The 12547-nt window shown below is 41.3% G+C and overlaps 1 protein-coding gene across 4 annotated transcripts in view; it reads left to right on the top strand.

The window, feature by feature from the left end:
- Positions 1 to 12547, top strand: part of scn1lab (sodium channel, voltage-gated, type I like, alpha b) — a 44778-nt gene that overhangs the window by 19738 nt on the left and 12493 nt on the right. For all 4 annotated transcript variants that reach the window (XM_034864384.1, XM_034864386.1, XM_034864385.1 and 1 more), the window contains 10 exons: positions 219 to 575; positions 774 to 1295; positions 4315 to 4450; positions 5661 to 5815; positions 6403 to 6576; positions 7610 to 7732; positions 8746 to 9021; positions 10140 to 10193; positions 10300 to 10437; positions 12408 to 12512. In XM_034864384.1, coding sequence (XP_034720275.1) covers positions 219 to 575; positions 774 to 1295; positions 4315 to 4450; positions 5661 to 5815; positions 6403 to 6576; positions 7610 to 7732; positions 8746 to 9021; positions 10140 to 10193; positions 10300 to 10437; positions 12408 to 12512 — 2040 coding nt within the window. The remainder of the gene's footprint in view (positions 1 to 218; positions 576 to 773; positions 1296 to 4314; positions 4451 to 5660; positions 5816 to 6402; positions 6577 to 7609; positions 7733 to 8745; positions 9022 to 10139; positions 10194 to 10299; positions 10438 to 12407; positions 12513 to 12547) is intronic.

The raw sequence follows: 12547 nt of genomic DNA on the forward strand, positions 1-12547 counted from the left end.
ATCCATAAATAGTGAATTTGAAAAGAAATGAAGAAATGCTCTTAGACCTTGGAGGGTTAAAGCAAAGCACTTTTTTGTTAGATAAGATTGATACCACTCTTTCCATACAATATCCATATGGAACACAATAGTTTAAAAATTTGCTTTTATTCATTTAATGAATGTTATAGAAGAAATCCAGAAAGTCTAACAGTGCTTGTCCTTTTGTCTCAAAACAGTTGAGGGTCTTCAAACTAGCCAAGTCATGGCCCACATTAAACATGCTGATCAAGATCATTGGTAACTCAGTGGGTGCTCTGGGGAACTTGACTTTGGTGCTGGCCATCATCGTCTTCATCTTCGCCGTAGTGGGCATGCAGCTGTTTGGCAAGAACTACAAGGAGTGTGTGTGTAAGATTTCTGATAGCTGTCAGCTGCCCCGTTGGCACATGCACGATTTCTTCCACTCCTTCCTCATCGTGTTCCGGGTGCTGTGCGGAGAGTGGATCGAGACAATGTGGGACTGCATGGAGGTGGCTGGACAGTCCATGTGCCTGATAGTCTTCATGATGGTCATGGTCATTGGAAACCTGGTGGTACGGGGATCTCCTCTCTATTTCCTTTCTATAATCTGGATAACACTGTTAAGATAATGGCAATAGGTTGCTTCAGATTTTGAATTTTTTAAATATTGGATTGGTTTTAAAGTCAAGTTGTAAGTCAAATATGATCTGTTACAAGTAATAAGGTCAAGTGGAGATCTCTTTCCCTTCCTAATGTCCACTTCTTCCCAGGTTTTAAACCTGTTCCTGGCTCTCCTCCTGAGCTCATTCAGCGCTGACAATCTGGCAGCAACTGACGACGACAATGAGATGAACAACCTGCAGATTGCTGTGGGCCGGATCCAACGGGGAATCGCATTTGTCAAATCCAAAGTGCGGCAGTTTTTCCAGAGCCTCTGCTTTGGCCGGGCCGGTAAGGGCTCCGGTCTGGGTGAGGAGATCAAACCCCTGGATGAACTTCACAGCAATGGCAAAGGAAACTGCATCTCCAACCACACTTCAGTGGAGATCACCAAGGACCCAAGTGGGGTGTACATGACAGAGGGCAATGGAAGGCCAGGAGGAGGGCTGGTGGTTGGGGTTGGTGGGGACACCACACCCAAGTTCCCAATGGAGGAATGTGACTATATGTCATTTATTCATAACCCCAGCTTGACAGTCACTGTGCCCATTGCTGTGGGCGAGTCGGACTTTGAGAACCTAAACACAGAAGATTTCAGCAGCGATTCGTCGGATGTGGAGGGCAGCAAAGAGGTAAAATGAAAGACTTTGATTGATTACATGTCTGCCAGTGTGTAGGAAACCTTTTGAGTCACACCACTTTTGTATTTGATTAGCTCCTTTAGATGTCTAATAGTTAACACCCAACGCAAGCCAGTCGATGCTTGAATGTCAAGATTAGCATAGCAATGGCCTTCTTCAGAAAATCTTCCAACAGTCAAGCAGTTTGAAAATGACATATCTACTGACTCATTTCAACATGCATCATGCCGTTCTAGTGAGGGAATCTTCTTTAATTATTACTCAGTTCTGAAGCCCTTGGTAGTAGAAGAAGCCATGACAAATAATGTCTCAAATTTGCCATTGGCCTATGTAGCACGTTCACTTTCTACATGCGTGTCAGTGCATTTGTGTACAGATAGACTGCTTCATTGTTCCATTTTTTAGGGGAAGCAACAAGCATGTGTAAAGATAAAATTAATGAAGCAGCAAACTACAATTTAAGCAAAACAAAATAGACCATTGGCACATCATTTGCAGAGAAGTCTTGCTTGGTAATTTGTTGCCTATTCTAACAGAGCAAATGCCAGGTTTGCTTTTGGGTGTTGCCAGGCTGACCTGGTGATATCAACTTGCAACTGTGGGTGTGGTGCCAGTCCCCTGTGACTCAAAACCCAGGCGATATAAGAAATATTAATTTATAAATGTCAAGTTACATAACAATTTAGAGTGTGTTAGTTGTGTGCAGTCAGTACAGAAACAGTATACCAATCTTTTGCTTTGCTATCTAATGAGGAATATGCTTTCAGGGAATTGTATATAAGTAAGTTGTTCTGTGTGGCACAGTGTTCCCCCACTGTGCATTGTAGCTGAACAGTGAAGCACACTTGAGGTTGTTTCCTAGCTTATGGTGTGTTTGACTTACTTTGTTTAACCCCCCGTTTGTTATTGCAGCTGTGTCACAGACGCTCTCAAGGTTTTCAGTAAGAGGAAAATTGTAAGATCACTTTATTGTACCATAGCACTAACCATGAGGACTGCCTATGCCATTTACAGACAAAAAACATATTTTTCTCATACTTTCAATGGATTGCCCATTTTTGTTTTTTGCCTGGTCTGCCCTCCGCCCCCACCCCACCCCCTTTGCTTTATACCAACCCTTCCCCATACAGCAGCACACTCAATGCTGTAATTGTTTTCCTTTTACCCGCCCCCCACCCCTTCATAATTTATCTCTAAGCATCAGGCTGTACTGCAGTTGTAAACCATGACGAATGAGCAACTCCACCTTTTCCATTGATAGACAAACTCATCTAACATGATCTTTGCTTTTAAATTCATTGCTTGGTTTTATCTTGTTTTGGGGTCTTTATTACCATACAACACTCCAAACATGAGAATGAATGAAGAGAGGAGGAAGAGAATAGGGGGGAGATGGAATGGACAAAATTGACATTTGTCTGGTTCATAGCCCATGCATACACACACGGAATACCTGTGTGTATTTTTTTTCAGGGTGGCAAAACAGATAACACATGGCAATTTAGATTAAATTAGAATTTTTTTTGATTAATTAAATTAGGGTAATTTCTTATCCTTCTCAAATATTGAGTAGAAGAAACTCAAACCCAAATTACATTGACTCCTCTAAGAGATGGTGCATGTACACAAGTATTGTGGATTAGCCAGCACTGTTCTATGTGCATCTACGCCTGTGTTATTCACTGTCGTTCCACTGCAACTTTCCCATCAACCAACTTGTACAAATATAGTAAAACGCAAACAAAATCTGCCAAATAAAAGCAGGTTAGGTTAAGCGTAAAAGCCTTAAATAATCTATGCCCAGAAAAGCTAAAATGGTTCTCTTGCTGAAGGAGAAAGAGAGAAACCTGTAGGAAACACCTCTCCAGAAAATGATGCAATTGTGAGCAGCATGCTTCCATCATTCCCATGCCGTATTAGCTGGGTCCCACGGCAATCAGAGCTGCTGCACTGTCTAGGATGACATGTTCCTGTACTTTCCAAGCCAGACAGAGAGATCAGACATGAGGCCACATAACATTATGTTTGCCCAAAGAATAGCAAAGGAAGCCTTACAATGCCAAAAAGTCTCACTATATGCAGATGATGTTGTAATGTAACTATAATTCAGAAACAAAGATCACTGCATTTTAGGGTTTCAGAGAAGTGTTGCCAGGGTTCAAAATTCAGAGTTGGCAAGGACGAACTTGACAACAGTAACAACCTTACATGTGTTACATATTACTGAGAAGGAGGACGGAAATATGGGTATGCATTGGTGCTAATTCAACATGTTTTATAAATGGGAACACAAAAAATGCCAGACCACATGCTGGCTTTTAAACAGTGCACAGTACTGGTTTTTGCTGGTAAGCTAATGTGGTTAACCGTCTCCTTCAACACAAAGAAGAAGCTTGTACACTGCTTTCAAGGAATGGAAATAACGTGTTTTCATGTCACTCAGGAAAATGTTCAGCACTCCTTCTGTAGGTGGATTTTCATTTTTAAGGTGGGGGGGTTATTATTCATAGAAGTCATTTTGAAAATGGGGTAATTTATGGACAAATTGATTTGATGTCATTTTTCAGTGGACATGAAAATACTTCAGCAAACGTTCTGCTTGGTACTATTTCAGGCTTGGATTGGTTAATGCACTGGAATACTGCATGCACTCTTCCTCAAACGGAGGTAAAATCAAACGTACCCACAGTCCAATATCGTAATGCCAACCTCCCTCTGTCTATGTGTTGCCACATAATCTAATTTGTGCCATCGGTTGAAACTACTAACAAAGCCTGTAGGTACATTTGATAGATGATGCATGTGATGATGATAATTCTATGACTTTATTGAGCCCGACTCTGTGAGCATTTACAGTGCCTAGTCTCCACACTAAGGTATCTATAGTTGTGGCACTGGAGTACATGTGAATGGAGAATCACAATGATAACCAGCTCAGACGGTTGGCTCCCATAACCTCTCTAGTGCTGCACTGTAACTTTGTGCTCTCATATTCTTCCTCATCATGCAGAAGCTTGATGCAGAGCCCCATCCTCTGAGCTCATCGGAGGGGAGCACAGTGGATATACGCCCACCAGGAGATGGGGTGGATTCAGTGGAGCTGGAGCCGGAGGAGTCACTGGAACCCGAGGCCTGCTTCACAGAGGGTGAGCGGGATGTGAGTAGGGCTGGGTACTGTTCAAAAATGTTGATACCGGTTCCTAAATGACACTTTTTTTCCATACCAATTTTACAAAATCCATTTTGACAAAAAGAAATTTGAACACTACACATTACAGCACAAACCTTGTATTTAGTTTTTAGCTCCTATTCCGTGTGCCTAGTATCTGTGTGTAACATAGTTTTTCCTGCCTGTCTCTCAGTATGTAAAATTAGACTGCCACTCAGCAGCGTTGTTAGATCTTGATAGAAACATGCTGCATGCCTATTGGCTTACTGACACGGTGGACACTCAGGAAAACCTGCTTCATCTGATAATATATGAAATTGGGTATTGAATGGCAATACATTTTTCGATACTCAATACTATAGAGGCAATTCGGTCAGTCCTTATAAAGTTTTGAATTTCGTACCCAGCCCTAAATTTGAGGATGATAGACAGGGAGGATGATGGGTAGTGGGAAAGTGGGACAAAGCAAGAAAGGTGAGCGTTTAAATGTTTTCAGAGCACAATTCAATTCGCATGAACTTATTTGTGCATTGCACTGGTGTGTTTTACTCACTGCTGAGTGACAAGGAATAAAATGCTCAGTAGTACAGAAAGAAAACTAGTCTGTGGGATTGTCTTGGTTTCTAATGGATCTTGACATTTAGTCTGACACATCTCCAGTGCAATTCTGAATCTAAAAGTATCTCCTCAGTCTTTCATGAGTGTGGAATACAGAAATAAAATATGACGATTCTGCAATGGTTTAATGGCACTCAAACGGTAAATAAGAACACATTTAGAATTAAATTGGATTTTGGACTATGTTTGTATGAGAACCTGGTTAGAGAAAAGCCAAGTAATGAGGAAAAAAAGATGAGGGTTGTTTTGGTTTAATCATGCAATCACCTTTAGTCAACATTGACCCTGTAGTCCCATGTCGAAGTGTGCTTGGGCAAGATACGGAACCCTGAGTTGCCCCCGATGCGGCGCCTTCGGAGTGTAAATGTGTGTGAGTGTTTATCTGATGAGAAGGTGTACGGCAGCCTCAGCCACAGTGTATGAATGTGTGAATGGTGAAGGGTTCCTGAACTATGTAAAAGCACTTTGAGTAGTCGTTAAGACTAGAAAAGCGCTATATATAAGAACAGTCCATATTCATTTTTTGGGCCATTTCTTCTGCCTCTCTCGCCCCCCACCCATGTCTGCAGGTTGTGTGAGCAGGTTCCAGTGCTGCCAGATAAATGAGGACGACGACCATTTTAAGACCTGGTGGACACTCAGGAAAACCTGCTTTATCATAGTGGAGCACAACTGGTTTGAATCCTTCATCATATTCATGATCCTGCTCAGCAGTGGAGCACTGGTAAGCAGGGGGTTTTGTTTGCATGTGCATTTACCTCCAGTTGTGACCCGAAAATATTTCAGATATTTTTTTTGTAAGTGGTCAGCAGTAGTACTCGGTGTCAATCCAATTTTTTCGGAAACAACCTATTTGTACTCAGTCTCGTCTCGGTGTCGGATAATGAGGAATCATGATTTTATTTCCAGAGCGGTCAAGACCACAACTGCAAGGATTTTATTAAATTGCCTGATTTACGCCTAGGTGTCAAAACTTGCACATGTAATTTTAAATGTGTTACTTTAAACCTGCCCTCTCCCTGCGTCCTTTACACACACTCCCAAGAAAGTGAATGCGTGAGACAGTAGAAGAACCTTTGGCTGTTTAACACAAATCTGGTTTTGGTCTCGACTCAGTCTCAAACAGTCAAAGTCTCTGTCTCAATACACTCTGGTCTTGGTGGTGACTTATTCTCGGTTTAGGTGCTCTTGACTACAACACTGGTGCTTAACACTGACACTAGACAGCAACCACCTCAGCCCCGGTCACATCGAACTCACAACTCATTGTTTTCCACCAGCAATCTTTACTATTTCTTCCATGCTGTATAGGCGTTTGAGGACGTTTACATCGAGCAGCGGAGGACCATCAAAACAGTACTGGAGTACGCAGACAAGGTCTTCACTTATATCTTCATCCTGGAAATGCTGCTGAAGTGGGTGGCATACGGCTTTGTCAAGTATTTCACAAACGCCTGGTGCTGGCTTGACTTCCTCATTGTAGACGTATGTATATTCAATGCATCTAAAAAAATAAAGCTTCTAATCTGGCGCTAAGTCAAAGACGATACTATGCATCTTGTGCTTAGCATTGTGTTGTGTATAAATGAAAGAAACAAGAAATCTGCTATTTAGTGAGCTTCAGAGGTCTTGATGTTGTTTTGAGCTGTGCCCAGAATTATGCTAGCATGTGTGCCCGTTTCTTTTCTCTCTGCTAAGCTATGCTAATAGGCTCCGGGCTGTAGCTTTATATTTAGCGAATGAAGACCAGTGTTTTTTTAAATGGTCAATATGGCTGTTGATATTCCAGCATTCCATATAGAAAAACTACCACACAAATGTCTCAATAGCTGTATATTAGTCTACATTTAAACTGCAGTAAAACGCAAAAGAAAACACAAACGCAATGAACAGAAGATTAGGTTCCAGTCTGTCAAAATGATGGACGGATTTGAATTCAATTAATTAAATATTTGACATAGTTTCTTAACAGACATTTTGACTAGTCATAATTGTATCTGCCGGATACACATATTCTAAATTTTGGCTTATTTGAAGCTAATGTGCTTGCACTTGATTCTTGTTGTCCAGAGTTTGTACAAGGTTGTAAGCACTCGCTTTGGATAAAAGCATCAGCTAAATGACATGTAATGGATACTTACATGTGATGCTGGCAAAAAGTTAGCATACACTGGCTTACGTAAACCCTAGTACAGACATGAAAAGGGTATCTATCTTCTCAATTGACTTGTGGCAAGAAAACAAATAAGGATATATCCCAAAATTTCAAACTGTTCCTTTAATGTTTATCATACAGATAGCAATACCATTGAGTCTTCACAAGTTACTGTTCATTGTTATCATGTCTCTTTGTCTGAAATTCATAGATAGTGGCAATTCTTATTATCTTATATCTCTTTAAATGGTGCAGACTAATCATTAGCGCATAATCAACCACCTTGTTTAAACAGAGTGCAGAGGGACCTTTTACACTCCTCACCTTTCACCCTGCCTGTCTCTTGTCATTACCGTCTCTCAGGTGTCACTGGTCAGCCTTGTAGCCAACGCTCTGGGCTACTCTGAGCTTTCCGCCATCAAATCTCTGAGGACACTCCGAGCCCTCCGGCCGTTGAGGGCCCTGTCTCGGTTTGAGGGCATGAGGGTAAGGACATCTTGAAATATCAGCGACACAAACCTCACATGAAAATGTGATTGTTTGTGGGCTAGCTGACAGCCAGCGTGCCTGTTTACCTTCAAAAACATACTGACTGACTTTAAATTAAAAAAAAACTTTTTTAGAATATTAACTTGTTGAAGCTAGACCACCTTCCTCTTGCCCATGCATTTATTTTATAAAATGTTAATGGTGTTATTTTTATTTGACTTGCTATATGTCAAGTTTGCTTTAGGCGGCTAAAGGAAAAGGCCTGTCTAAGTTATTCTTCTGTTTTAAGAATCTCAAATTCTTCTGGTTCAACGTTGGATGTCTATGAAATGGTTTTAGCGTGTTAGGGGGCCTTATAGTTGTAAGACTGCATGCTTTTTACAGATTTTTTAGAGTTATCTTTTCCATGCAATTCAGCACTGTACCTCTTCTGTCTGCATGCCTTTCTGCACACTGTCAATGGACTACTGTATATTGCTGCTCTCAGGCATTGTTCTCTGACATCTGTGGTGCTTTTGACCTGTAATTTTTGTCTTTGTGTGTCTTTTTTTCATTTACAGTCAAACAAAATGTTGTGACTTCATCCCGCCTCTCTAAGGTTTTTTTCTGTTTTGCTTTTTTATCTATCAAATGTAAACTTTTTCACCTATCCACCTTCTTCTTTCCAACTGTCATTCTGTGAAAATTCTCTTTGTAGATATATATGGTGTTAAGAGCTTTATTTGTGCAGATATTATATAATAAATACAGCTTTGAATAAAATAGGGCCATAAAGTTTTTTTTTTAATAAGCCTTGGCTTTTGTTCTGAAATAGCCGCTACATTGCATCTGCTTTATAGCTCAGTCAAATCAGGGGTCCACCTTTGTTATTTATGAACAGTTAAGTGATTAGATGGTCGTAATGGCCACTCGTCTCAAATTAAACAGCCCTCTCTATCTTTGGCAAGCAGAGACCTCGGTTTGACCATTAGGAGAGTGCCGATCTTGTCTGTGTGCTTGAACCTCTCCAGGTTGTGGTGAACGCGCTGCTGGGGGCCATCCCATCCATCATGAACGTGCTGCTGGTCTGCCTCATCTTCTGGCTCATCTTCAGCATCATGGGCGTCAACCTGTTTGCAGGGAAGTACTATTACTGCGTCAACACCACCAACGATGAGGTGTTCCCCATCAACGTTGTCAATAACAAGAGCGAGTGCCTGAACTTGGTCAACGATAGCGCCCGCTGGAAGAACGTCAAGATCAACTTTGACAACGTCGGTGCCGGCTATCTGGCTCTGTTGCAAGTGGTGAGTTCAGTCTCGGTGACACAGGGGCATTATGAAGACAAAATGTGTTTACAAGTGTTAATGATGCAGTTGACAGCTACTAACAAGCTTTCTTAATCGTCACAAACACAGTGCAATGTGGTGGAATTCTATTTCTGCATTCTAACCTATCCTAAGTATATTAGGGAACAGTTACAGTTACCAATTTTCCATTTGCATGGTAGGCTTTGCAATACATTTTACTCATGCTGCTAAAAAATGATGAATGAATGAAGTTGGCTCTACTGAATCATAGCAACCCTTTTGTTTTTGCCCCTATTTTTAACGAGTTGAACTCAAAGATCTAAGACTTTTTCTATGTACACGCAGGCGACAAGAAAACGGTACGGTAAACGTAATTTTAACAAACTGACATTTATTAAAGTAAATTGCAAACTAGTCTCACATTGCCAGAGGGTCTGGCGAGTCCACACAGCATTCTGACCTTTGTCAATGTTAACAAAAGAGTGGGTGCAGGGTAAAGGGACCGACAGATTGGCGTCTGGCGAGGTGAGGTTAAATAACGGAGGCCAGGTGTTCCCAATAACCTTGTTAGCACCTTGGCCAAGGAACTGCAAATGCACAAACACACAGGCTCTGGGCCGTCACACGCGCCCTTACATGGACAATAATGACTGTCCAAAGCCACTTTCAGTCACGCTCACTGTGAGAGAAACCACATGCATAATGTCACCCAGTCCTGGAAAACACACTTTAACAATATAACAATATTTCTCAAAGTTATAACCGTAATTTTCTTTGAAATGAATGGCAAATACAAGTACCTAATATGAGCGTAGAATCATTCATGCAGCTGGAATGACGCCCGTTATTAAGACAGCTGGTTATGTGATATATGAGGTGATTTTGTTCTGTTTTACAGCAGACAAAGATTAGTAGGCAATAAATAGTGAGACCTAAATGATGACCAAAACTCACTGAAATTCTTTCCCAAAAATGTCTTAAAAACAGGGATGTTCCCAGAGTTAATATCATTTGTTTTATTGTTATGATGAGGTACCGTAGTTTGTAATAAAAAACTCCTCCAGAGAAGCTTGGCTGTCACACATCAGACTGACACTTCTCTGATCTGCTCTTAGGCAACATTTAAGGGTTGGATGGACATCATGTACGCAGCCGTGGACTCTCGCGATGTAAGTCTCTCGATGCCCAACAGAGGGATATGTAGGTCAAGAGGCTGACATACACAAGCAATGGATGTGATTGACTTGTTTAATTTGTTCCATCTTCCTTATCTAGTTGGAGGACCAGCCTGAGTATGAAGTGAACTTGTACATGTACCTCTACTTTGTCATCTTCATCATCTTCGGCTCCTTCTTCACCCTCAACCTGTTCATCGGTGTCATCATCGACAACTTCAACCAGCAGAAGAAGAAGATAAGTTGCATTTAGTAATAGTCTAGCAGATAATGTAAACTCGGATAAAAAAATATTCTGTATACATCTTAGTAGAAATGGAAACCACATGAAAGTGCAAAACATTCCTAAAATAACTTCCTAGTCTCCTGCAATATGCATATTTTAAAAATACTTGTTATGACTCACAGCCATGAGCAGTCACTACCAGATTTCTTCATCAAAGTAGAGAATATACATCAAATGCAATTGTGCCTGAGGGTAAAACAACTCTGGAAACACATCAGCTTTGTTTTGCTTTTGTATGTAATAGTCTTTCAAAGTGAAGATGAAGTCCAAAAGGCCATCCTGTGTTGTTGGTCCACCCTGCTAGCTCTTATTAATGTTGACAATTGCAGCTTTGGTTCTCCACTGCATTGTTATTGCAAAGGTACACCAAAAGGTAGCACTTCAGTGCCACACTGTGCCAACTACATGCGTTGCCCCGGATACAAAGCAAACCCCGATTTAGCCAGAGCCGACCCACAGCTGTGCTCGAGAAAAGAACTGAGCTACAGAATAATGATTATCTGCAGCATGGTGAGGACCTGCTGCTGCCGACGATTACTGAGGGTGCATGAGTCACTGAGAAACACCCGGGCTGCACACACACACACACACACACACACACACATATACACATGCAGTGTCTCAGCAAATGTAGTCTGGGCCTGCCTACAGTAACATATAGGATTGGAAACAGCCCAGGGAGGGAGGGGTTGGGGGATTGCACTGTGTTTGCTGCATGCTGGCAAGTCTGATTTGACTGAGATCAGTCGGTGAGGCCCAGCAGCCCCGCAGCTTCAGTATCACACAGACGGTTGTTCAGCGTTGACACCAGTCCGCCCTCCAGACACGCATCATAACACTCAATAACGCAGCACTGCCGGTGTGACGTGTGCCTCATGTATCGTGTTGTAATTAATGAAGGCATTGTGACTGTGTTGGCCCAATATGTGGTTCATTTTTTTGGAAATCATTTCAAAAAGTGTTAAAGCTGCTGCTTTTTTAAATGCATTTTCCATGCTGTGCACTTTAAAAAGAATCTTGATACAATCAGCCTCTAGAATATGTTTAACCTCAGATCAAATACAACAGTTTCACGAGTTTTCCCTATGACGATGAGAATATAGGGAACAGAAAACGATTACACCCGCATTATTATTCTCCAAGATCTTTTAAAAGAAAGCTCACAGCTGTCATACATGCTCTGATGAAGGCTTAATGCCAAAATGCAGCAGCAGATTTGTCAGCCTGTTGACTGCAAATCAGTTTACCCAAATGAATCACACACAAGGTGATTAATTTACTGTGTTTGTTCTCTGGATTGGCACCTTTTCCCCTCACTTTGTTAATAGGAAATACAGACATGCTGGTTTTATTGAGACAGAGAGCCCCAGTGAAAGGCACCTGTTTCCTCTTACCATCTGACATTTGATTGGTTGTGGTGCATGTATGGTGTCACAAGACACCACAGCAGCAGCAACCTAAATGGTCACCTGACAAATCATAATACACAGTTCCACAAATTAAAAATAAGAACAGTACTCATGTTTAATTTACAAACCAGAAGTGCCCTCTTATGATGGAAACATCTGTTTAGGCACATCTGTCTTAAGCACTACACCTTTTCTATGAAAAAAAAGCCAACTTAACATATTAGTCATCATGTATTTTTTAAATCTCCGTGTCCACCTGGGTTTGACGGGATAAACGCTGCTAGCAACTTGGGGGTGTTCGGATAAATTTTCTGTCAATCTAAAGGACACAATTTCCATTTTTCAACACAGAACCTAGCACTCTTACAATACTTTAATGCCACTCATAATTCCGTTAAAAAACAAAATATTTGTGAGACATTTGGTTGCCCTGTTCACATTGCTCTCTAAAATGTAAAAGACAGATACTCTTCTATGTGGTTATAACCAAGTCTTGTTTTGCGCTCCCTTTACTTTGGAGGTCAGGACATCTTCATGACAGAAGAGCAGAAGAAATACTACAATGCCATGAAGAAGCTGGGCTCCAAGAAACCCCAAAAACCGATACCTCGACCAACAGTAAGACTCTTTAGTGTTCACACTGTCACTTCTTA

The sequence above is a fragment of the Etheostoma cragini genome, chromosome 24, assembly GCF_013103735.1.
Source record: "Etheostoma cragini isolate CJK2018 chromosome 24, CSU_Ecrag_1.0, whole genome shotgun sequence".
Taxonomy (NCBI): Eukaryota; Metazoa; Chordata; class Actinopteri; order Perciformes; family Percidae; genus Etheostoma; species Etheostoma cragini.